The sequence below is a fragment of the Accipiter gentilis genome, chromosome 30 (genome assembly GCF_929443795.1).
Source record: "Accipiter gentilis chromosome 30, bAccGen1.1, whole genome shotgun sequence".
Lineage (NCBI taxonomy): Eukaryota > Metazoa > Chordata > Aves > Accipitriformes > Accipitridae > Astur > Astur gentilis.
In genome coordinates, this window is record NC_064909.1 from 7421084 (window position 1) to 7448930 (window position 27847).

The 27847-nt window shown below is 39.6% G+C and overlaps 1 protein-coding gene across 3 annotated transcripts in view; it reads right to left on the bottom strand.

Annotated features, from left to right (window-relative positions):
• MTA3 (metastasis associated 1 family member 3) overlaps positions 1 to 26182 on the bottom strand; it is a 230276-nt gene extending 204094 nt beyond the window's left edge. For all 3 annotated transcript variants that reach the window (XM_049833914.1, XM_049833911.1, XM_049833912.1), the window contains exons 1-4: positions 26081 to 26182; positions 23754 to 23821; positions 21722 to 21815; positions 2969 to 3095 (exon numbers count right to left, since the gene is read on the bottom strand). In XM_049833914.1, coding sequence (XP_049689871.1) covers positions 2969 to 3095; positions 21722 to 21815; positions 23754 to 23821; positions 26081 to 26108 — 317 coding nt within the window. In that variant the 5' untranslated portion in view covers positions 26109 to 26182. The remainder of the gene's footprint in view (positions 1 to 2968; positions 3096 to 21721; positions 21816 to 23753; positions 23822 to 26080) is intronic.
• Between the last annotated feature and the right edge of the window lie 1665 nt (positions 26183 to 27847).

Below are 27847 nucleotides of genomic sequence, written 5' to 3' on the forward strand. Positions count from 1 at the left end.
ATGGCATAGTGACACCTAATGTAAAGGGGAACCCAGGTGAAGTCTAAAAAATCCCATTATTTATAACAGAACAAATTATATCTCGAGAGAGTTACATATAATGTATATAGCAAAATAAAAAGCATGAGAATAAGGAATGAAACTGTACTTCAGTAATTAAAAAGCAAACAAATTACATCAGAATTATTCAAAACTCAACATTACAGACCAAACAGCTTCAGAATTAGACTTGCACATCAAAGAAATCTAACCTGCTAAAATAACTGCAAGGCATCTCAACTATAAAGTAGTGGCACCAGGTGTATAAATGAGACATTACTTTTATTCTAATTCACAATTACAAATATAGTAATCTCAGTCATAGGGTTTTTCAGACGGAGGACTGTAATTTTCTCTGCCATTCAGTTTAAAAAACATAAAAAGAGTAAAGTTAAGAAAGATGAAACAAAAGCAGTGAATGTATACTAGTAAAAATTAAATGAAAACATACCACACCAGGTAAAATAATTTTATTCCCTTAAAGTACAAGCAGAAAGGCAACCAAACTCAGTTTCTTTTCTTGGCTGAAGATGTCAGTAAAAGTTCAAGATCTGTAGCTGCCAAAAGCAACAATAGATGGTTCAGCTTCCTCTATTCTCTTAAAATCACTTTTAGCTTTCTCTTCTTCCTTCCAAAGGGACTGAGCTTTTGTATTCTCACTCTTGAGAGAACTGATCTCCATTCTCCACTCTATTCCACTGTATCATTTATTTTCTCCTGTAAAGCCAATTGTTCCAATCTAGGGGCTAAAATTGCAGGCGGTAAGGGCAAAGGCCCACAGAATGGAGCTACTCAGACTTTCACTGCATGAGTATCTGCTAGCTTTCCATATGGAGATGACTGGCGTGGTAGACCAGTGACAGCAGTGAATGTCATCTACCCTGACTCTAGCAAGGCTTGCAGTGTGTTCCACAGTGTCCTTTAACAGGATTGGTAACATACGGACTAGGTAAGTAAACAGCAAGGTTGGAAAAAAAATAGCTGGACCACCAGGCTGAAAAGACTGTACTGAGTAGTACAAAGTCCAGCTGGCAGCTGGTTACTGGGGGCATCCCCCTAAGTGCTGATACTGGCACCAACAGTTTAACATCTTTATTATCTGAACAAGTTAACTGAAGATGATACTAAACTGGATTTGTTCCCTCTTAAGGTATGACAACTGAAGGGAGAAATTCTGCTGCTGTCTTCAATTATCTAATGAAAAGATATATAAATAAGACAGAGCCGGGCTCCTTTCAGAGAAGCACAGTGATAGGACAAGAGGCAGTGGACAGTAAGTTTCAACAAGGGAAATCCCAGTTACGTGATGGGAGAAAAATCTGCACCTTGTGGTCAAACACTGGAACCGACACCCAGAGAGGCTGTGGAATCTCCATCCTTGGATATTCTGGAGTACTGATGGGAGTAAGTTGGAGGAGTAGAACCTTCACAACATTCCTCCTTCACAGGACAGGCTAATTAATAAGAGTTATTGAGAATCACAGAATCTGAACATTAACAAGTTAAAAAGACAAACAAGGAATATTTTGCCATGTATTTTCCTTCTTGTTTCTTTTTAAAATGGAGTTAAGATTGTTAAAATGTCATTAGACTACATTAAGCTTGTTTCAGAATTTGTCTGGTAAAGGTCTTAGCCACACATGACAGCACAACCCTACAGCATTCATCTGTTCTGAAAAGTAGATGCAAGTCATCACTCTGCATCTGCCTGCTGTGCAGTGCTGCATATACTACAAATTCACGTGTTTTTCTGGCTTCTATGTGAAGTATGTACTGGAGAACCTCTATTGTATTTGCTCCCTGAGCTAGAAGAAGCACTGTAAATGTCTTCTCACATGTAATCTTCTCTCTATGAAGAGAATACCTTATTTCAGTGTCTAAATGTCAAACTAAGTGAAAGAAACTGTGCAGGATTATTATCTCTATGCTATAGCTGGAGAAGCAGAGATTTGACAGTTAAATGACTTTCTCCAAGTCAGAGAACAAGTAGCTGAATCAAGCATAGGAAATTAAAACAAAAATTTCCAACTTCCAGTTTTTGTGTTGGCAGTTAGAAAGATAAACCACACATTTGCCAATGAGACAGAAAATACATATGCACATACAAAGTGTTTCTCCTGTTGGAGCATACACACTTTTTTTTTGGCAGCTTCTAGTCTGAAATTGCGAAGGGGAGCTGGATGTAATGAGAAAACAAAAATTGCTTCAGAATGCAATATAAGAGCCCTTATTTTACACTTACTACACTCTTCCCTGCCACTGTGCTCTTTCTTTTCCATTTCTAGGTACATCAACCCCCCAACACAAAAAGAATTCGCTTGATTGCTGAATAGAAGATGACATGAGTGCTTACATCATTTACAGGAAGAAATCAACAAGCCCTTTTTGAGCTTTAGCAAGCCTCTTCCTACATTAGCATTAGGGCAATTTAAAACAACGCTTGAAATGCTTTTGCAACATTTAGCCAAACTCAATCATGACTCCTTCACATTTACTGAAGTTGGGGTAATTTTATTTTTAAATGTGTGCAGCCCTAAATTGCACATCTGACCACTGAGTCACTGTCTCCTTTCCAAACCCATCTGTGGTTTCCCTGGGCAGACATAACGGTCAAAGTTCCTCTGGCCAGCAGAATAATTAAAAAAACCCAACTCTTCTAAAGTAGGAATGGACTGACTTTATACCACATTATCAACTGATGCTCTAACTGGCAAGCCAGAGCTCTGAGACTCTTGTCCCTTCCAAGGCTCAAACATGAAGAGAAGGAAAAACCAAAGGCAGTTCCAAAGCAGTTCATGGGACAACCTAGCACAACTCAGCTGTGATCAATCACACCCTTTTGCAAGGTTAAGGCTGAAGTGTTCAAGCAGGTAGGCTACTGGCAGGCAATCCACCTCAACAGAATACACAGATAATTACTTTTTCTTACCTGATATGTGTTGCCGGAAGGGACTCATACTGGCGAGAAAGGAAGAGCTCTCTGTGCTTCAACTGATGTTTCTGTTTATCAGTCAAATCAACCTCAATTGTAGTTTCAGACTCTTCTTCAACTTCTTCTGCAGAGAAGCAGAGCGTAGGTTGAAATTAACTCTGTTGCATAACACCATTGCAGCCATTTCAGTTGACATACCCCCCACCCCTTAGCAACCTCCCTTCGTATTTTCAAAGAAAAGATGAGTTTAACAAGACTACAGTTTATGTAACTTGACAGAATATTAAGTATTTTGAATTCTATACCATCTACTTAAATGCTTGAAAAAACTATGCTCCTCTCCTACTATACTGAGTGTTAATGTCTTTTACCCAGCTGTAAGAACAATCCTGACAACATTACTCATTCTTTTTTCATCTTCTTTCATCTGTTTTTTTCTCTGGGGGTGGCTATTGCTTGCTGACCAGTTCTGGTTTAGATTTTCTGTTGCTGATATTGATATTACTGAAACTTTAACAGAAGTCCTGGGGAAAAGCATACTTTCTATGAACAGAAATTTACTAAACACAATTGCAGTCCAAGACTGTCCAATCACAGTCTAAGAAAACTGAAAAAGCCTACTGCCTTCCATTGTGTTAACCTTATTAGATACTGACAACAAATACCGTTTATTTTCATATTTAAATAAGATTTTAAATTATTTCTATTTTAGGTGACAGCACTATTTAATCTAGAAGATAGCATCTGTAACAGCAAATCATCAATTATATAGTTCTTTTTAAAGCGTATTTTCAGTTAAAAAACTATCTTTTATAGTTAGTCTAATCTGAAATTCTCTAGTATTACCTCATATGTGATAAAACCAAGGCAATCATTCCCTTTCAAAGATTTAAACCAACTGTAAACTGGGAACATAAAGGAAGAAATAAAAGCAGATACTGGAAAGCATCACATACAGAGTTAAAGAGCAACTTTCACAGTGGTTGCTAACATGTCATACAATGACAGGCTCTCCAAAACAGCTACTCTGGAATCTTCATGGCTGAAATCTGCCTTCCTAGTGGATTCTTGGGACATGGGGAACTGGAATATATACTTGCTCTAGGTTCCCAGAAAGGACAAAAAGCGTACGTGAATACTGTATGCAAAAATACAGACACTTTAATAATTTCTCTAATATTTGGCAATTTTCTGCCTGCTAAATTATCCATCAGCTGCAAAAACAAGTGTACTTTATAAAATACGTCTCAGAAATTAAACAATGAAACCTCAGCATTAGGTGGTATTTCACGTAACTACCTAGAACAGATCACCTCATCTGCTCTTCCAACAATAACCATTTTTGCAAACAACCTACAGACGCTATTTCAAAATGAAGCCTGCCTGCATCCTCATGGCAACCACAGTTCTCTCCAAATGCAACACTTTATTATTTTATTTTTTTTAATCATGCCTGTGTGTAGCTCATTCCACTTGTAATTGTTCTTTCCACAAAAGTCATAAAACAATACATTCTCATATAACCAACTCCTTCAAAATTGATTCCATCCACTTTCAGGCTATCTTGCTGTAGACCACCCCGCCCGTCACCTTCTTTATTTTGGCATGTTTTGTGGGGAGATAGAATAAGAATAAACAAAGATTAAAACAAGATTCCCCCTAGTCTCACCTGACACCCCACAGCCTCACCTGACACATGTACAGATTCAAGTCAGACCACAACTCAGTTCAGAATTATTCTGGCATCTATAATACTAACAATAAATTAAGCTTAAAAAAAAATATCTGTGCAAATGCAAAACATTTTTTTAATTAAGCAAGTAATTAAAGAAAAAAATAGAAATTAATGTTAAAAGGTTTCTGTTTCAAGCAATTAATAGCTATGACTGTTTATTACAGTAAATGATCATTACAAGCTACATTTGCATTTCAAAGTTCAAGCATTAATATTTCTTCTTAAAATACCAAGACATGCCAGTGGTTGCTTTATTGTTTTGGTTTTTTTTTTTTTTAAATAAATGTACTGCTTGTAGTATTCTACAGGTTCAAAGTTCTGTTGGCTATTTATTTCCTCTCTCCTTCCTGAAAAATATCAAAGCAATGTAATCTTATGTTATAACCATCTGAAAACAGCTGACAAAAAGCAGTCCAAACACAGGTGTCTGGGACCATTTTATACTGACATATCCAAAACATCTGACTGCAGATGCCACACAAAACACAGGAGAATATGTGCCATTTTAAAGTGGCTGCAGGGAGCCAGAGATGATATTCCGGAGAATTTATAACAGCTTTAGACACCTATAGTCAACTATCTTAATAGCTCCCTCAGAGCAAGAAATTTAAAAAAAAAAAAAAAAAAAAAAGCAAGAACTTTATTCATATATTTATTGCACTAATCTTACATAAACCAAAAAAGTGTTGACCTAAGAGCCTGAAGCTGAAATTGAACATCTCTTACACACATCTCTTAAAACACTGGAACCTAAATGTGAAACAATGTAACTTTTTCTGTTGTATTTTTAGAAATAAAACATGTATGTTTTACTCACGATGACCTGACAAGGTCAGTAGTAAGTAGAACAAGCCATGGCCAGACACAGAACAGTTCCACTCTTAACACTATATAATTTATCACCAGGATAATTTTACAGTTTTCTTCTTCTACGTTACAATATAGAAACAATGCTAACAGTAGGATTAGCATTTCATAAAACAAGTAATAGTTTGCCCCAGCAGTAACACAAACCTGTACCAGGGAAGGAAACACTGGATAGCATAAAGAAGCAAGAAAACTAAATTTGCTTGATGGCAATACAAAGAATTCTGCATCTCAACAAACCTTTAGACAGCTGCTTTTGAACCAGTTTTTTGCTCATATCAGGCCTTAACACCTATTAGAAAAAAAGTGGTGATGAACTTCCAGTACTTTTAGAGATCTCTTCACCTTTTTGACTCAGATTTGCAGCACATGTGAAATTTAATTTGCCATCCAAGGAGAGATTATCCTGTCAAAAGGAGTGAAATGGAAGATACCTACAGGAAATCATAAAGTAGCACTAAGCTAAGCACATTTTCAGCACTCAGGAAGAGAAATAAAGCAATGGCTCAGTGAGCACGTATTTTAATGGAGCAATATGGTGATGACATACACAGTCCTCATCATTCCAAGGTTAGAGAGAAAACAGAATTCAATTTAAAATTGTTCAGCTTAAAATTGACACAATCCCCATTAGGCCTTGGGTGAAGCTTAAGATAATGCTGTTTTGTAGTACTTTTCCTGATTTACAAGAAATATTTCATTATTTAAAGTAAAAAACAGCAATTGTAAATACTTACTTTGACCCTGAAAACCAGAGTGATATGGTGATACTTTCAGTGGCAGTGCTGCAGACTTACCCTTTCCCTTTTTCCCTCTGCTGTAAACAAGACTTAACTGACTCAGTCAAGCAATGGATACTGGGAAGAAACTGTAATCCTCACCCATTTTACATATGCATCATCACTTTTAAAAACATGAACTATTCCCCCACCACCATTTAATTTGTGGGATTCACTGTTAGAAAATGGTGGTGTAAATGAGCATGAGAAGAAGAGACAACTGTCTATGCCACCTAAACTTTGTATACAGTGTCTCTGTTTATAGCTAAATAATGTGATGACTCAAGCTTGCCACTAGGAGGAACTTCTTGTTTTTACAACTAAAGTCAAAATAAACTGAGGGCAAGTCTCTAGAAACACAGTACTCCCATTTAATATAAAATGGTTTAAAAATAACTAAAAAAAAAGAATCCTGAAAGACGCTTAAACGTTTAAATGCGACTCAACCCACTCTATAGTTAACCATCAGCTAGCAAACACGTTACACTCCTCTAATGTATAACTCTTCCTTAACAAAGTCAAAACAACCCATCACGTGCTCCCCTCGTCTACTGCAACAGAAAGTAAGAGATATTAGTTTAAACATTGAAGGCTATCTTCAGGGAGGAGTAAATCTTCAGTTTTAAAAGGAAAAAGAAAGTTCTCCCTCTATTGCCACCAAACAGTTGAGCATTATTTTCAGCTAGAGGTTGGCTGGATCACAGAACCATGGAAACACAGAGTAATTCAGACAGAAGGGGGCCTCAGGAGGTCTCCAGTACAAACTCCTCCTCAAAGTAGGCTCAGCTGTGAGGTCAGCCCAGGTTACTCAGCATTTTATTCACTGGGGTCTTGAAAACCTCTGAGGACAGAGACCACATAACCCAATCACAGTCAAAAAGCTTTTCATTATATCTAATCTGAATCACTCCTGTTTCAGCTTAGTCACTGCAAAAAGTCCAACTCCATCTTCTCTATAACCTCCCCATAGGCACTGGGAGTCCACCCCTTCTCCAAGCTGAACAGGCTCAATTCCCACAGCCTCTCCTAGCAGGACAAGTGCCCATCATGGTGGCCTCTGCTGAACCTGCTTCCAATTTATCAGCAACTTTCCCATATCAGGGGCCTAAAACTGGATGCGGTACCTAGATGTGATGCAATAATCGGGTGCTGAATAATCAGGGAAGATAATCACTTGCCTCAATTTACTGGCTATGCGCCTGGTGATACAGCCCAGGATGCTGTCTGCCAACTTCATTGCCAGGGAGTTGCTGTCTGCCAGAACCCCCAGGGCCTTTCCTGCAGAGCTGCTCCCCCAAGCCCCTCTGTCCTCAGCTTGTACCCCTGCCAGGGGCTCTTCCTTCCCAGGTGCAAGACTTGGCATTTGTCCCTGCTGAATATTTTCAGGCTCTCCACAGACCATTCCTCCTGCTTTCTAGGAATCCCTGACTGCCAGCCCTTCCCTCAAGCATATCACCTGGTCACCCCCCTCCATGCATCCAGTGTGGTGTCACCTGCGAACACGATGAGAGTGTACCGCATTGCCTGCTCCAGTCACTGATGAAGACAGCTCCTTGTAGAGATCCCTGTGGGACTCCACACACATTATGAACCCTCAAACGCCACCCTCTGGCTCAGACCACGCAATTAGTTTTTTATTCACCTAGTTGTCCCTTAATCCTGAATCAACTCCAATTCCTTGGCCTGGTGTGCCTACCAAAAATGCTACTGCTGGCACAAAAGAAAAAAGCAGGAATAAGAGACTTACACTGGGAAGACATGATGGGAAAAACCAAGACCACTCCTTTCAACAGCAGCGCAGACCAATGCTGAATTAAATCAGTAATGTAACAAAAAACCAAGGTGCATTAACTTCCTACCTCTTAAACTTAATTGCTTCTAATTTTGAAACCATACCTCAGCTTAGCTGCATCCGGCTTACGCAAGCTTTGATGGAGAGATTTAAATCACTACCGCAATCTGTGGAGTTACAGCAGTTTCACTGAGTTTGTTAAAATACCTTTACAATTATATTTGATCAGTGTAAATTTCAGTTCAAAGAATGCCACTAAGCCTTCTTTCAGAAAAGTTTCTAAACTTTTTCTCCTTTCCTGTATACCTTTTTCTTCTATACTCAGCCCCAAAATTATATACATCATAGGTATCACCAACATATTTTAAAAACTACAGATAAAAAGCTGAGAATGCTGAACAGCAGCAAGTTTACCACACACATCAAAGGGAAGACGGCTGCATGCAAGTCTCTTGTAAGCTTAGCTGGTTGTGGCAAAAACATCAAGTGCGCATTTGGCAGTTAGATGTTACAGCAGTAAGAATTATAAACACAGATTTTGGGGGAGAGAGAGTAAATTATTTACTGCCAAATTGAGTACAAAAGAGAAACGCTAAGCATAACCATCTGAACAACACTATTCAGACCGTGAATGAAGAGCTCTCTTAGGTGAGCAGTTGGCCAATTTGCTCATCTGAGTGAGACTTCTTGCCACATGTTGTGTTGTACTAACTTGGTTGTGATGTTTAACCCCTTAGCACTGTTAGTAAAGCAGTTTAATCACTGTTGGGAGCTGGACTATGCATGGTTATACTGTCAGTTTGACTGAGAAAGTGTTTACCAAAGCTGAATTAATTAGCTTTACTTACACCACATCTGTTAGTACAATGTTCAGACGGCTGTTAGAATATATAACATCAATTTGATACTTGCTGTTACTGTCAGATAGGGTTAGAAATCTAAAGCACAAATTCCATGGATTATGAGTCATTTAGACAGCATATTACTATGTAAAGTGTGAATCTGAGTAATTCTGCAGGTAGAAAAAAAAAAAAAGACTGATCGGTTGTGTTTACAGGGAACAGGTGTACTTTTAACTCCTATTGGATAGCACAGATACACACGTGTCCTCTAAGGGGTTATCCAGCCTTCTTACACAATTATCCAGGTGATCCTACCACACTACCTCGTCATTATTTTTCTAAAGGAGGTCACAAAACAAAGAAATAATTACACTGTACAATCATTAAGAACTAATATGCCACACCTACTCTCCAATAATAAAAATTGTTTCTAAAATCATGCAAAAGGGTTTTTTTGAGTACTTGTGCAAGTAGCATGTTACAATAATAACAACTCCTAGGATGACAGTCAGCTATAAGCAACTGGTTAGCTATCTCATGTTTTTCATAGGCCTGGAGCAAAAATATGTATTGAAAACTATGAGTTTTCATTACCAGAAAACTCCACCTTCCAAAACTTGATAGATGGGTTTTTTGGATAACTGGTTTTGGAGATTTTTGAGAGCAAGGAGCTTGTGGGTGGAAGGCAGGGAAGGATTACCTTCGTAAGTGGTATGAATCATGATGCGCTACATTAATAAATAGATCCTAATAAATGAAATGCAACATGAATAAATGCAAGAGTAATCATTAACCCTATTATTCAGCACTGCAAACCAGTTGATGACAACACTACAGAATAGATGGGTCCCATAGAGGCATGAAAACAATGACATGCAGGCAGTGGTGAAAGAGCTAGCAATTCTGTACCATAAATCTAAACTAGATTTTTCCTCTCTCTCCCACTTACCTGGTTTCTGTCTCACCTATTCAAATGCAAACTCTTCCAAATGAGAAAATAGCCTGTTACAGGGCTCAAAATGTGTTTGGTCATATGTACAGTATGAACTGTAGCAACCCGTTGCAGGATGAGTGAAGCAACTGTCCTGCACAGTGTTTTTTTAAGCAGCTCGTTAGAGCCAGCAATCAGCAGACTCAAAAATGTGCCACTAACACAGCTATTTGCAATAAATATGATGAGTATTTTCAATGTCTCATTACTAGTATCCAGCGTCAGCTGAATCAGTAGCCAATTAGTAATTTTTCTAAAGTGTAAATACGTTTAGAGCTATGGGGGGAAAGAAAGTGCAAAGTTCTAGTTCTACCCTCAAACCCAGGCTGGCAGACCACCCACAGAGCAAAAGTTCACATGGGTAATCTGACACTGTCCAAGAAATCATTTTTTAAATCTATCATGTGGCTCAAAAATTACAAAGACTATCTGCAAAAATGCCATGTAACCTGCATGAATTATTATTAGACCTGATCTTGAGAAAAGGGAGATCTGTATCTTCCATTTTCATGAGACTGATGCTATTAACAACTTTTCCCATCACTTGGTTTTTAACCATTTCCATACAGACCTCCTGCTCCTATATTGTTAAAACAAGATGGCCTTTACTTTAGAATAGGCAACAGGTATGCCTGATCTAGTTAGTTAACAAGTTGTATAGTTGCCTCTACTTAACAAAATGCAGTGTATATATTTAAAAAATAATAAATGTATCACGTAGAGAACTAAGAAAACCAAAACCCCATAAGTTTTCTGTAAGAACCCAGAGTCCACATTTAAGATAGACATTGTCATTTTATTTTACTGTGTGACAATGATAACCACAGGGCTTCAGAGATCTAAGCTGCTTTTCTAATATACAATTCACATCCTCAATAGCAGGTAAACAGCTTTTCAAAATTTGCTGGCAGAGACAGAAAGGCACAGATTGTACAAGCACTTTCCTACCGCTACTCAGAACGGCATATGATTCTGCTTATAAAACACAAGTTATTTATCTTCTACAGTATCTCCTTCCAGGAGGGCTGAATCTTGTTTGATTTTTTTCAGGAAGGAAAGAAGAAGTAGGAAAAAGAAAAGAAAGAAAGGTTTTGTATATCCTGTTCTTGAGTAAACTTAACCAAGACACATTAAAGCTCTATGTGCAGGATTTTAAAATGAGAAGAACATTATCCAAGATAATGTCTGCTCAAAACCAGCATGGTAAGAAAGCTTTTCTGTTTATAGACTGGACGAGACAAGCAAGAAGAGGAGTTGATTCACTCTGATGATCTGTGTAAGACTTAAAAGATCATTTTTTTTCCATCTTCAGCTATGCTAGAGATTTATCTTCCAGAGTATATGATTTCCTTGATGCATGGACAGAGATCTTAAGATTCTAATTAACAGGAACTATACATATGAACTGAGAAAAGTATGACTTTAAATTATTAAAACCTTTTAATTTATTAATCTATGCCAGTGGAGAAAAACAAAACAACAAGCAAACTAAACAGCATAAGAATAAATATTACATTGTGTTAACTAGTCAAATCTTTAGTACAAATGTCATTTTCATCACTTTTATTTAAATAAACAGAAACAAAGGTCAAGTAAACCAATAATGTTTTTCTTCTACTCTCAGTACTTTTATAGACAACACATTGACATACCGTGTTTGTTATAGTATCAAGTAAAATATCAAAAATTTTCAAAAATGTTGAAAGTTCAGTATTCTGATGCTGTCTTTTCCCCCCGTTATTAAGAAAAAATTAAAAACAGAAAAAAAAGGGAAGAGCATTATGAAAGTATATGAAGCTAGTCACTCTTTGAAGGCAAACATAAATACAAAAGCTGCCCATATATCAAAGCCCTTTTTCTTGTATGATACTTGGCAACTGAATCCTTGGCCCCTTGAGGCCCTACTGAGAATAACAGCATCAGGATTTCACTCCTGACAGCAGCATCAGTCAATGGATCCAGCCTAAAGGAACTGTCACATAGCAAAAGGCCACAGTACCCTGCAGGACTAGGTTAGAGGTCACTGACCCTGCCAACACTAACAATTTCTGCACTGGTCTAAGCCAAAACAAGGCTGCACTTTTAATATAGGTAACTGAAACATGACTCTCTTCAGCGCTGCATATCACTGTCACAATCCTTCACAGAAACAAGAACAGACAAATGAAAATTTAAGTCTATCAGTCATCATACCAAAAATAGGAACACTGCTAATTTAGTTGCGCTGGTTTTTGATAGATGCTTAACCTGTTGTACAAGTGGAAAACGCACATGTACTTACATAACCTTTGGATGTATGCATACATAGTGCTCTATGTATAGCCCAGCACTACACAATCTGCACAGCAAAGATATCTTATATACTGTGATAAATCTGCACACAAGTTTTGGATTCAGACAGTGGGTGACAGTCAAAATGTACTACTTAGCTCCCCAAATTTGATGAATTTGATAATGTAGAACAGGCTTTTACTGGAAAAAATTGTACTTTTTACCAAACTTGTTTTGCTCACGGGAGTGATGTATTCTACATTATTACAAAACATCTCTCTGCAAGGATCCTTGCAGTAGCATTTGTGTAGCACAACAAAATAGGAATCAAAGCAGGTTCACGCTACAAATCTTCCCTTGCTCAGATAGGGTTACAAACAGTAGCTGAGGTGAAAAACAAAGTATTGATCAAACAGACAAATCACATGGCCAAACAGCACAGCCATTCCAGCCACCCACTCTGATACTACTCCATGTGGTTCAGGGCATGTCAAACTCAACATATACGGTAACTTTGAGCCCATATCCTGTTATTCACGCACCCTACATTTAACAGAAGGAGAATCTACAGACAAACCACAGAAGTACTTTATAGATTAATCTTATCTGCTACTTCTACCTTTTCCATAATACCTCGCACCATATATATACTCAGCACTGCATGAATCAGCTTGGGTAGGAAGCACTACATTCATTCTCACACAGTGCTTTGCCCAAGCTAATAGGCTCCATCTCTGTCATCCTGTGTGAAGTTACAGACATTCATGAGTATTACCAAGGTCAAATATTCCAGACTTCATTCCATTGCATGATATAGACATTAAAAAATTACCGCTGGTAAGCCTTTAAACCACCAGGCCTGATCCCCGATTCATACATTTAACTGCCACCGCGCAATGGGAAAAAAGGCCTTCTATATTAATAGTGAGTTTACATCATTCAGATTTGTAAATGATATAAACTACTAACTCAATTAGACTACCAGAGAACTCTTTGAAGATGTAAAATGCATCTCTAATTGGAGCTTTACAGATAGAGATAACCTAGCAATATTTTCATAGTCTAAAATTTATGCCTTGGGTGCTTTGGTACAGTGTGGATGCACTGGGGAGGAAGTGGGAAGAGTCACTTAAAATTACGACCCAAAGCGGGGGGGGGGGGGGGGGGGGGGGGTAGTAGAACCATCCAAGATTATGGAAATCTAGGGGGTGTGAAACACCCTATTTATTTTCATGATACAAAAAATTATGATCAATAATATCAATTTAAATGTTACTAGTATTTTGGAGGGCATCAAGAAAACAGTGTAGGATCATTGGCCTGCACAATTAAGGAACATTAAGGAGGCAAGAAAGTTAGCAGCTGAGAGATGACAGTTACGTGTTTTCCACAAATCAAAAGAAATCCAGAACAAGAAGTACAGTAATACTAATGCACATATTTAAACTTGACCATGGGGAAACAAATCCTAAGGAACACAGGAAACAGAGAATGCACAGTGCTTTGGCAGTTTTCTGTGAGTGCTGTCTCTTTCCAAAAACTTGAATGGGAAGAATTTATTTTGTGAGTAGAGCTCAAAAAAGTGCCAACTTTTGTACCCCACTGAGTCCCTCCATACTGAGCAAACACACTAAATAAATAATTTCAGTAATTAAGTAATAACAATAAAAGCTGAATTTCAGGTATATATTAAACAGTTTTAAGCATAAATATGAAATGGTATTTTGCAGCTTTCCACTCTCCACAGTCACAGAGTTCATACAGATTTTGGTTTTTGTTTGTTTTTACATTCACAGAGATTGGCAGCAATGTGTTCAAGCCTTTTAAATTATGCATTCAGAAAATAAGATTTTTGAATTAAAAAAAAAATAAACTAGGTATGGCCACCCAAAAATTATAAATCTATTCTTAAGAGGTCAAAAGATGCAGTTATTAGCTAGTTTGCTAGTTCATGCAAAAATTCAGGTGCAGTTATATAAACTAACTGCATAGAGTGGACAAAATTTTTATACGTGCAAAATCATACACACTCAAACGCAGATCATGTATACTTAGGTGAAAAAAAAAGTATTTATGCAAGTTTTCCATCAGAGCTAAGAACTCCTAATATTACGAATTTAGTTTGAAATCCATTCACTCCAGTAAGAGAAAATCATTAACATTCACAATCTAACAAGACATTCTGCACCAAAGGAAGAGTCTGAACAGCCACAGCAGTTAATAATTCCACAAGATACTTAGAGCTGACAGTAAACTTGTTAATGAGACAATATACACTACGGTTAACTACTAATTCTAAAATGTCATTCACAAAAAGAAGACTCAGATATTGTCAGAAGCAAAAAGCTCCTCATTACTGCTTCTTTATTGTTTTTACCATTGAGGGGGAAAAAAATTCACAAGTATGCAGTTCTTGCACAAAAATCAAATGAACAAAACACATAATTTCTGAGACTACCCAAAGCCCCCTTGAAAAGGATAATTGGGAGCCTTGAGACAAGTTTCTCCTTGGTGACAAGGATGTAATTTTGGACAAGGCCTGCTCTATTTCAGCAAGTTCTGAATTTTTCCCCCCCTCTCCAAATAAATTACAACTGAAGGCATTCTCTTGGGTAAATGAAGGAAAACTTCATGTTCCCTTGTCTCAGGGGATCAAAAAGGTCATATCTTCCTCACAAAAAACCCACCCATTCCTCAAGCTCATTTTCAGTGAAAGTGATAGTTACACTAAAATAAAAAGACCTTAGCATAAAAGCTACTCTGCCACTGATGAAAGAATTTGTTATCTGTATCATTCTTAAATGGTCCTCCTAGGGTGTGTCTCACCCACATCACAGACTTCAGGATCCCCAGAAGCAACATACATACTTGAATTTGCTAGTGCTTAGTCTACATGTCTCTATTAGTTAACTGTAAATAAGTGTAACATGTAAAATTTCAGTCTCGGGCAAAAGAGCCATTGGAACTTAATTCTCCTAAACCTTCCTGGCTTACTCTACTTATTTTTGTCTCTGTTCACCATCCCATCTTCAAAGCAAACCCGAGTCTTCTGATGGCTTGCTCACAGACACGGACTTCTGAAAGACTTGTCTTTTCCTCAAAGAGGGCAAATATGTGAGGTCAAAAATCATTTTCTCCTAATTCTTGGGTACTCACCAGGGGGTTAGGTGGACGCAGATGACAGAGCCAGGAACACTAAACTGCAAACAAACACTAGTTTATATTTACAGACCTTCAGATTAAGAAGGTAGTATCTCACTGAACCAGTTACACAAGTCTGCTCACCCACTCAGCCAAGCCTTCTTCCTTATAAATGCTCCAAGAGATTCTCCTGTGTTTGATTCCCAACTTCGCCTTTCCACTCCTTAGCTCCTTTGTCGGCTACTTAACATCCAGAAAAATGGTACCCTTCATCACAGAGTCATATCAACAGATCTGTTTTCTTAAGTGCAAGCAGGAAAGAGGCCTTCTCACTAACTGCAGTTAAAAAACAGACAATAACGTACCAGAAAACCTTCCAAAAGCCACTAAATTCCATGGAAGAGCCACTTACACACTACTCCAAAAGACGCAAATCAATTCAACTCTTGAGCTCTAAAGACTTTTTTTTTTTGCACCCACTTGACCATAAGTAAGACCCAAAAAGTTTTGGTTCCGTTTTATCTCTATCAAGACCAATGCAATACAATATCTTCTTTCCATTCAGAGGACCACCTGCTAAACAGGCAGCTCTTTAAACTTCAATTCCCTTGAAAGAGTAACTAAAAACCCTCTATGCCTCTGAGCACCCTTTTCTGTAGGATGGATGTCAATCTCTACTAGCACTAGCAGTAAAGGAAATAAACTGTCTTAATTCATTCCCTGGAAGTTGTACATAGGACACAATATAAGCATTCACCATGTTAAAAAAAAAAAAAGTAGGCATTATTTCAAGACATAAAATTATGAAGGTGGAGAAAATGGATCATATGCAATGAAAGAATTAACATTTGTCTCTCACATTCATTTGACCAAAGGTGTTTCTAACTAAACATAGGCTGTGGAAACAACAGGTATTCAAGGGAACTAATGGGACAAAAAAGCTGCCAACTTAAGGTTTCAAATAAAATCTCCAGTCAAAAGATACTTTTTATGCCAAGACATTATATGGTTTGAATTAAGTAACAGGAAAAGTCTCTTGTCTTTAGGGATTGTGATTAAAGAAACATTATATCCTTTCTGAGTAACAGCTTTTTAGTTTGGTGTACAAGAACTACTATGATGAATAAGAACCACGACAAAAAAAGAAACCACCAAGTTTTTGGTCATGATATCATCTGATTGGACAAAAATAACCCACTAAGACTAGATTATACATGTTTTGAATTATACAGTCAAATATGTGACTAAAAGAAAAGAACACTGAACAACACAATGTGGTTTAGGCATTTTATTCTGGTGTTACTCTGGAGTTCTTTACTGAATCCCAAGGGTCTCCATACATACATAATTTTTTTCTTATAGACTATCTGAATTGCCCTATTGCTGTTTTAGTTCTATGTACACTTGAGAAAATTACTGAGAAATGAAACATTCTAAGTTGTATTTCTTCGATTGTTGAAGAGGGCAGGAAAAACTCTCATGTTTTTCCTGGAATTGTATATTAAGGCTGCCACTATGCAACAGCAACCATATATTAAAAAACCTGATAACATATGAAAGGAATTCACATTTCAGTTTCGTATATCTTTGGGAATATTAATGAGTAATCTGCATTACAATTAAATATATTAAACAATACTTCTCAAGTTAAGCTCATTTTCTTGCCATCTTCTACGCTACCTGCTAGCCTGCTGCTCTACTAAAATAAAATTCTTCCCAAAAATCAGATGGAATATTAACAGCTTCCTTCTCTTGGATGCATCTGGAGTGTTTGGCAATTATTATGATGGTAACGTAGATTGACAATATGCAAAATAATTGTTATTTTTTTCATAAATACAAAGCATCTTTATGTAAGAGAGCTCAACAACAGCAAAACTGTTGTGTAAGATCAAACCATTTCCCAGACTGTCGGAACATTCTTGATAGTAACATACAGAATAAACTCTTAGTTTTTATTTGTAAGGCGCTTTGAGATCTTTTAACAAGAGCCATAAAAATGTATTGGTGTATTAAGTATTTTTCACCAACCTTAATAAGAACTTCTAATAAGAGCATTACTTTACAGATAAAGAAACTGAAGTACAGAGAGAATACTGGATTTGTTTCTGATCACAATACATCAGTGTCATACCAAGGTCAGAACTGAGTAGAGACTCCAACTGTTCAACAGGAATCACCAGATCACTAGCAGGACTCTTCCTTTCTTCCTAGAAATCTATCACGTACAAAAATCCTGTAGCAGAAACACCATTTTGCCAAGCAATGTGACAGGAAATATGACTGTCCAAGAGCCAAAAGGCTCAGAAAAGTCCTAAAAAAAGCGCAACTATGAGAAGTAAAGGTGGTTAAGTGATGTCTACAAAGAGCAATTGAGATTGAAAAAAGGAGATTTTGACTATAGCTTCTGTATTCTAGAAAAATCTCAGTTTTACCTTTGATCTCTCAGTCACTGAAAACAATATGCATCAGATTTTTTTTTAAATTTACTACTGTCTCATTCACAAGAGCATCAATTTTGTTAATGAGAAAAAAATACATAGTGCATGGGCTTTATCATAGGCCCAGAAAAATTCTGGGCATTTAGTCAGAAGCTCAGCACACCTAAGTCAAAGCAAGCTCTCTTAATAAATCTGAAGACAAAGGCCTCTGACAACAGGTATTTTTTTTATAACCTCCCCAGGTGGCTGACTAGCCAAAAGCTGTTTGAGGAGTTGCAGTAAGAGAATGATTCAGACATAGTATTACAGGACAGCACTTGACAGCACACGACCAGATAAAGAATTTAAAATGTAAAGAACTATAAAAAATGGCATCATGCACTCAGGCCATCCTGAGCACATAAATCTATTTCAAACAAAGGAAATACAAAAATTAAGCCCTTCACTAACACAAACTCAGTGCTGGTACAGAGCTAGTATAGTCCCCCCTCCTCAGCTATTAAAACCTTGCCCTAAAATATTTATGTCAACTTCACTTTAGGTAAAGAATCATCTAAATTTTGTAGATCCAGCTACAGTTAGCAATTTCTCAATCACACCATTTGGTTAGAAAACATCTCTATGTCACCCATTTATGTTTGCTCCACCTGTTTTAATTACCTGAGTGGTTTTGACCCACCTCTCCCAAGTGCATTTGCTTATGTACTTTAGTCATCTGTTGCACTAGCTCTTGTACTGCCTGCTGTCTTCTATTCATCTCTTTTCCTTCTTTTCCCCATAAAGTAAGCCTTACTCTGCAGCACAAAGAAAGGAATGACCCCTGCACAGTGACCCTATAGTAATGGCTACAACCGAAGAGTGGTGGCTGTTAACACTCCAACAGAACTTCCCTACTCAGTTCAGGAGGCTGCATAGGATCAAGAACCTGATCTTGGCCAGCATTTTGTTTTGGTTTTCAAGTTGGCCTTATCATAAACTCAAATTTACAGTAACAGAAATCAAAGGGGGGGAAATGTAATGTCTTCAAGGGCCCATAAAACATTGCAAACCCCTGGATTTCAGTGGCTATGGTCAGCTTATAGAACTATTCCCAGATCTAGACTGACATCATACATGATGCTGATAGACGAAAATGCTTGTTAATTAACTTCCACCAGAAACACCAGAGAAAAAAATGGAGGAAATGCAATTTCCTCACAGATTAGTGACAGATACTTAGAAATCAAGGGAACTCCTCTGTACCTAGTATTTTAGAATGGCCTAAGAAAAACTCGTTCTTTCCCCCCCCAATTTCTTTTAATATCCTGAACCATTTTTGAAGATAACTTAAAAAAAACCCCACACATACTCCCAAAGCAGTATATTGACTCTTTACTGGTGACAGTATCACAGATCTACTTAATTCCATTTTTCCCAAACATTCTTTAAAATTGTTTTGAAACTTTTTCACGTTATTGAAAATTTGTTATTCAAGCTCCAAAGTATGTTCTTACGAAGCTATCTGCTTCTCTTATTAAACGGCACTGTACCTACATCATAAAATGCAACCTTCAGAAATTGAAGTGTCACACACAAAAAAAAACAATCCCCACCTGCCAAAACCTTCAAAAGCGCATTACTAGGGACAGTTTTCGCTATCATAAAGAAAAAAAAAAATTGCTAGAAATATAAAATGTCATCGGAAAAGAACAAGCAGATCTTATACTTAAAAGACTTCTCTAGACACATACACTGGAGTAACTAGTGACTGAAGCAGAATTTAAATTCCCTAAGAAACTTGCATCTTTTAGCATTTATTTTATAACAATCCAGGTAGAAGTCCTGAAGCATCAACATGTTTAGAGCTATATAAAACATTCCCAAAACATTCAATACATAAACATACAAATATTTTGTTTACATACATCATATTTTGAAACAGAACGCTGTGGCATTCCATCTAAACATTTAAATTGATTTGACATTTAAGTACATCTGCTGTGCGAAAATCCAGGCAAGCAATCCTACACTATGTGCTGTCCCCTGTAACATACATCTCGTAAGGTAACTCAGCTGCACAGATTCCACAGATTGGTCAGAAAGAAAACATTATGTACAGAGGAAACATCCACAGAAAAACCTAATCCATAAGAATTCTGGGTTAGAAGACTTACAACCTGTGAGACCGAGGCATTCTAAAGACGCTTGTTGAATCAGCTAGAAATTACATTTCTATTTTCTCACTAGAAAACAGCAAGAGAATCTCAATAGAGAAAACATGATGGAAGATTCCATGGTACTTCTACTGACACCAACAAATCCCTATTATGCTATAGTGGAAGAGCAACAGACCGTCAACAAGTCCTTTATATCAAAGTGCTGACAAAATGGCAATCTAAAACTCACAAAGGAAATAGAAAAATCTTATTCACTTTTCCAGATTGAATGATGCCCACAGAACTAACACACCCTTTTCTAAAAAATAAGCCAACCAAAAAAACTTAAAAGATACATGTTTTAAAAGTCAAATGAAAAATAATTGTACTTCCAGTAAAACTGTTATCCTTTTCATCCTTCCCTGCCCCCTCCATTAGAAAGGAAAAACAAAAAAAATGCGCTGGAAAGCTTAGTGAAGCTCACTAGAAGTTCTATGTTTCTATACACTTCAAATGGGAGAACTCAAAAGACTATAATGATTGTGGAGGTAGACCACCGTCAAATAGGTCACCAAATAAAGTGTACCCAACCATATTAGAAAAACATCAGATAAATCATTCCCTTAGAACATAAGCAAGATGTACCTTCTTTCTTTAAAAACCAAGCTAGTACTTCAAACTATGTACTCAAATCACCTCCACTTCTCTAGGACCAATGAAAGAATAAAACAAAAGCTGAAAGCTGGCTGTTTCTTTTCACTAACGGTACTTGTATTAGTAAAATTATCAGAATTTGACATTAAAAAAATACCTTACAATTTGTTTAAGTGCCTAATTACTCCATAATGTATCTGCACACAAAAGATGGCATCAGGTAATGTCTTTAAAGAGATTTATCCCGATAAATTAGAGAACAGAGATTTATAATCCCTACATCACTTATTCACGTATTAATTTTGAAAACTCAAGTATCATTTATAATCAGCATGTTATTTAACAGTATATGGCAAGAAATTTACCAGAAGTTGACATATTTAACACATCAGTGCAATATTTTGCAAATAACTATTTTCTCAAACATCTCAGTTTTTTAAGGTCTGTTTTTGTCTTCAGAATTATATTTTAATTATAAAGTTATGGAAAAAATATCATATTTCAGTTGTAGACCAAATGGCAGCTACCAAAAAAAGTTAAGTTCATGATGAAAATGAGACTTTTTTTTCCTATTAACACTTGTTGCTTCTCTGAAAAAACAATGAGATGATGCTTACTACTATTTTACTGATTAATATCTACATTTAGCATAAATGCACATAACAGCTATTTTACAATCCCTAGTGATTTTCAGTCTCCAATAATACATTTCGTCCTTTACAGTACGCAATACACAATTATGTCCAACTCAAAAAACTCAAATCAAATCCTCATGAATGCTCTTAGGCTTAAATTGACTTATACCCAAGATTTACTTTTGACATAAAAAAAGAAATATGGCTGTATCTTCCAGATGAAAAAGTATATTCTTTTTTTTTTTCAAATGGAGACTTTCAATCACTTTAATACAGCTTACCTTAAGTCCCGGAAGCAACTACTAGGAGCAGGGCCAGTATCAGATAATGCTAAGCATCTAACTTGGTATTAATTAATTCCTAATATAAATATATATTCCACATGCCAAAGAAATGCAATTTCAAGTAGCTGCAGAAACAGAACAGGCTATGATAGAAAGAAAAAATGCCCTATACGAACTACTTACTAGCATGCTTATCTGCAAGCATTATAAGGCTGTTGGAAATATCTCTTCGCCTGTAAAAACACACTACTTTTGCTTCCACGTTTCCATTGGCAGTCTACAAAAGAAAGATAAATCGAGTCAGAATGTATCTTTCCTTAGCTGAGTAATACAAATTAAATGTCCTCTGCTTGCAATTTTCCCTCAAGTTAGTAGTTCGCACATGGTCAGGCTGAAATCAACAGAATTACTCAAGTAAATAAAAACTTCCTGACACAGGCCAATATCAATTTCAGATCAGACAACAGTATTGATAATAATTATTCAGTCCTAAGAATTTATATATTATTCAGCTGTTTAGAGATGTAATGCCAGTATTATGTTAACGTAAGAATCCTTAAGAAGTATTAGAAGCTTGTGAACATTTCTTTGCAACCTAGCTTTAGACAGAAATGTATATTTCAAAGTTCTCTAGCATTTTTTTGGAATCATATTTAATATAACATGGTTTATTTGAAAATTCACTTCAGCTCATAAGATAAAAGAGCTATTTAGTTCACAGTTGTTCACGGCTCATTACAGGGCTCATGCTCTTTAGCCTCATAATGTAAAGAATCTACTAATATTTGAAGAACTGTACCCTCTTTCTTGTTATGAAAAGTACAAAATTAGTTCATTACCTTGAGTTATTTATTTAAAACTCAAGATGTGGCACTGAGAAGTATCATGTTTTAATTAAGTTTCTTACCAAAAAAAAAAAGCACCTTATCTCCGGTAAAATGATACCCAAAGCATTTCATTACATATTTGCGTAACATCTCCATGTTTGCTCAATGCCTTTAACACATGAAAGCACATAATTCACAATTAAGATATCTGGACTATAGCCTCGAAACTCTCTTTAAATAAAAATTTAAAAAAAGAAAATCAATACATGACTATGCTCTACCATCCACAAGCAAGATTAAATTATGGCAATGCAGTTTAAAGATAATAAACATTACATTCAGAACATGACTGGAATCACTTCAATTACTGCAAATAAAAAGTATTCTTCTCCAATAAAAGTCCAAAATAATTTGCCATGCACAAGTGCAGTGGATGTTGTGTTGGACAGCACTAACAGGTAATGTGGTTGATGTCTGCTATGGAGTAGTGTTATGTTCCATGAGTAAGAAGAAAACCATTTGCAGGTCACCAGTTTTTTAATTCATTTTCTAACCACAGAAAAAAATAATCTTTATCATTATTTACATCACAACAGGCATTTTGATCATTAACTTCTGACATAATGTATCAGTAAGTTTTAATACTGCTTGATAGAATAGTAAAAATATGCCATGCTAAAAAAAAATAAAAATTAAATCCCACACCATTCTTAGTAGTACAAGAATGAAGAAAAATAATCATGCCTTCCCTAAAATGACAGTCTGAAAAGCCTCTATTCTTTATATAAATACACTCATGAAAGACCGAGAATACAGTCTCTATTTCTCTTCAAAAGCCCATCCTTCATTCACAGCTGCCAATAAGCAGAGCAATAAACAGCCACAGAAGTCACATACTCTGTTATTTGATCACTGCAAGGTCTCACTGATACATACTAAGTCTTTACAAATACATCCAAACGCAGGCACATTACATGATCGCTATCATTCCAGATGGATTCACAGTGTCATCAACATACAGAGAATTAAATTCATTCCTTTCCTCAAGCATTCATAGGATTCGTTCAGAAATTTTTACAGCAGAGTACTCCTGTTCACCAGGAATGAGCAACTGGGCATTTCCTTAGATAACAGAGAATTACAGGATATCACATAGCAAGATTTCAGTAACTTGAAACATGCACAGAATACATAGCAAATCTCAAGAAAGTAAAACGAAACAAAAAAAAACCCAAACAAAACAACACAAAAGGCAAAAACCAAAAAACCCTCCAAAACCCAGAAAATTCTACCACAATAGAAATCTTATGGAATGGAAATCATTAAGTTTTTGAAGAGTGCACTGACTGTTGTGAAAGGTTAAGCAAGAATCTTAGATACTTGTGTACCTTGTTAAGTTCTTCAATTCTCCTAATGAGATATGGATTGCTGGAAGAATTTTCAAAATAAACATAATCTGCAATGGAAAAAGGAAAGATATTGAAATACCAGGGAAAAAAAAAAATATGTAAAAGCGTTATTAGTGCAAAAATTTTCTTCTAAACCTAGAAGCTGTTAAAAAGCTGAGATTTCTTAGTAGATGTTAAGACAGTGAAGTATTTCTATACTGACTTTAACATAATTTGTTCCTACATTCTGGTTATAACTGCACTACACATGCTTTAATAATCATGCTGAAATAAAGTTAAATGCCTTGTGTTGGAGCTTACATTGTAATTCAGTAATCCACACAGTTCATAAATCTTGATATAAAAGCGGCAGTTTCTCACAATCGATTAGGGAAGATTTAAGAATCTTTAGTGAGTTTCTTTATTATGGAGATAAATATTTCTGTAAGATATGCTACCTCACATTTATTATCTGGTGCTGTGGTAGTACAGTTGTCCAAATGAGTAATGTACATTTTATGATACTTGCTTTTGTTGTCATCTCTGTGTAGTAACATGCGAACTCTATTAAGCAGTAACAGTCATGAGATTAGCGAGGTTCTTCCAGGACAAAATCTCTTACAGTGTCATTAATATATTTTCATAGAGTACATATGGAAGTTTACTCGTATCCTGAAAGCTGCCCTCACATAACATACAAAGAATTGACATGCAGTGCACTTCCTTTGATAGTTTTCTCAAAAATTGTTTCCCTCAAATGAAAAAGTACCCATCAAATGCTAACCACACTTTACATTTGTTATTTGACTTCTGCACCATGCACCTTGCAACCTTTATTTAAAAAAAATGGGTGGGGGACCAGAATGATGTATAAAACTCCTCTGCAATGCTTTGACACTACATTACGGTGAAATCGAGCCTCAGGTAGCTCATTTAGCTCTAAAGAAAGAATATGATCTCTGGATATCGTTCACAATTGCTTATTAAGAGTACAACAAAAAACCTGAGAATTGATGACCTAAGAAGCAACCCCTACCCAGATTTCAAGAGCGCTACTCTGAGAAGGATTATATGAGTAAAGGCTGACGGGATTACAATCCAAATGCCCTAACGAAGGAGCATGCAGATGGATGATTTGTGGATATATCAGCACATCTCAGAACAGAGGCAGAAAGAGGTTCAAACTACTGTCACTCCTCATTTCCTTGCATCTTCCCTCTCAGCTCAGGCTGCTGAGGAGACAGCAGGAGGAAACAAGCCGTTTCTGAGCACCAAGTACTGAAAACCTAACTTGAGCGGTGCACCTGAGCCACAGCGCTAGGAACACAGCCATGTTCACTCCCAAAGGGAGGGCAGAGAAAAGTTATCGGTGTCTATTTCGACAGGCCGGGGGTAGGAAGAGAAACGCTTCCCGTGTTTTCCACCGCCCAAGTGCCCCCCCCCCCCCGCTTTGCCCAGCGCCAAGCAGTCGCGTATGAGCGCACTCCTCAGGGGTCACGTCGGGGAGCAGGAAAGCTGACAGAAATCCCCCGGTTACGCGGCCGGATTTATTATTTCTCCGCGGGAGGCGAAGGAAGGCGCGGAGAAACTCCGCCGCCAACGGGAAGGAGCGGAGGCCGGGGTACGGCACGGAGGGAAGCGCCGCCGGGCGCCCCCCGGGGCGGGCGCCCGCTGCCCGCGCCACGCCGCCGGGGCCGGCCAGGCCGCAGCGCCGGCAGGGCTGGGCCGAGGCAGGCCCCCGGGCCGGGGGCGCACGGCCCCCGTAGGCCGCCCCTCGCTCGCCTCGCAGGCGGGGCAGCCTGCTGCGGTGCGCTGGCTCGGCGGGCGGCGGGGCCGGAGGCCCGCCGGGCGGCCCCTTCGCCGCTCGCCGTGAAGGAGAGGAGGCGAGGCGAGGCGAGGCGCGAAGGGAGGCCGTGCCCGGCCCGCGCCGCGGTAAGAGGGGCAGAAAGCCGGCGGCGCCGCTCCCCCCTTCCCCGCGGAGGGCGGCGCTGCCCTTCTCCTCCTCGGCGGCGGGGGCCGGCCTCCCACCCGGCGCACGGGGCTGGCGGGGGAGGAACCTGCGTCCTCCCCCTCCGCCCCGCGGAGAGGCCGGCGGCCCCTCTGCGGGGACCGGCTGCCGCCTACCCGCCGCCCGCCCCGGCCTGGCCGCCGCGCTCGGGGCCATGGCGCTGGCCGCGGCAAGCGAAGGGGGGCGGGTGCGCCTCTCTTCACCCCGGCGCGGCGCGCACCGCCCGCGGCTCAGGGGGGCTCCCCGGCCAGGCCCCGTCCACCGCTGCCGGGCGCAGGGCCCCCCGGCGCCGGGCGGGCGCTGCCGCGTCCCCACATACCTCCCACTCGGTACATGTTGGCCGCCATGTCTGCGCTCTGCGCCCTCCTCCTCCTGCCGCCGCCGCCTCTGCCGGGCCGGGCTGGGCAAGGAGGGAGCGGCTCCCGCGGCGCCCCCCCCCCCCACGCTCGCCCCCACCCTGCGCCACCCCTCCCCGCCCGGGCACAGGGCACAGCGCCGCGCCTCACGGGGCCGGGGCCGGGGCCGGCGCCGCCTCGGCCGTTTCCGGAGGCGCCCGTGCGGGGAAAGGGTTAAACGCCCGCCCCCACCACTTCCCTCCCTCCCTCTCTCCCTCCCTCCCTCCCCCGCCGCGCACCGGCCCCGGGGCGGGCCGGAGGCGCGGGGCCGCAGGTGGGGCGGCCCGAGCGGGGGCCGGGGCCGGGGGTTCCCCGGGGAGGTGCGGGCTCCCCCGGCCCGGCGGGCGCCGGGCGAGGTGCGTTTCCCTCACAGCGAGGGCTGCCCGCCGTCCCCCAGAGCTCCGCCGCGTTTGGCGGGCTCCCGCCGCTTTGTCCCAAAACTCGGGAGCCCCGCGCCGCCTGGAAGAAGCGGGTGACTGTTTCTTCCATCTCCCCTCCGGCCCCCTCTTTCTGGGGTTTTGTGGCGGCTGCCTCTTGCCCCGGCGCCGCTTTGTCCCCTGCGGCCGAGGGATGTCTTCCCCCAGGAGACTCCCAGCAGCAACTCCGAGGAAGTTCCTCACACGCGCGAGTGCGCAGCACCTGTTGGTGGCCGGCGTGGCGGCTCCTTTGTCCGCCTTCGGAGCAGGACGGAGCCGGGGAGAGCGGGCGGCTCCGGCGGCGGGGCCACGGCGGCTCCCCGAGGGCTCCGCCGCCGGGAGGGGAGAAGCCAGCTCGCTGGCAACAGGCAGCAGAAAGCGGCTACGACAGGATAAAGATAAACCTAGCAGCGCGGCTCGGAGTCGGGGAGCGTTCAAGGAGATGCTTTACAAATCATCGGATGAGAGGGGCGCTCCGGAAACATCAACGCTGATGTAACACGAAGCCGTGGCCCCGCGTTTGTATTACACAAAGTTCACACCATCACAGACAATCCGCACGCTTTACAAACAAATTGATCCTGCTGTGGAATTCTTCCTTAGGTGAGAAATGCGTTCTAGCATTTTCTTGCAAGGAAGGTGATGATTTATCATTTGTTTCGCGTCCCGGATTTTTGCGCACGTAGCTCGAGCATTACCAAGCTTAACATTTCACTTCATCCTGAGCTGCTTGGAAACGTGTTGATTAGAAGGAGGACGAGCTTCCCTGGTGTTTCAAACGATCGTATGCTCTCTTCCCTTTCCCCCTTTAGGTGAATCTGGGACTATTAGGCTAAGATTTCTTCTACTTCTAGGGCACGCTTAATGTCCCGAGTGGCTGCTTTGTGTCAAACAGACATCCGAGTACCAAATCCCTGAAATGCGTGAAGAAGGCATGTGATATTCACAGTGATTTAGTCTCTAATAAACAGCAACACATTCACGCATTGAAAAATTGGAAATCTTCTTCCGTTTTGTCTCCCGACAAGAACGTCTGTGGGAGCTGAAAAGAAAGTCTGCAGAAACTCCTTGGGAAGTAGCAGCTCTGTGCAGCTGGCTATTTCTGGAGACACAGCAACACTACCTCAGCAGATACCTAAATACAAATAGCTAGAAGTTAAATGGGGTGTTATTTTTACTCTTGTGGTTTACTTCTTGGTAAAGGAAACAGGTTAAACTTCCAAGGCAAGAGAACAGTTAATTCAAATAGCTGGCTTGTCGCAGTCGTTTTCAATT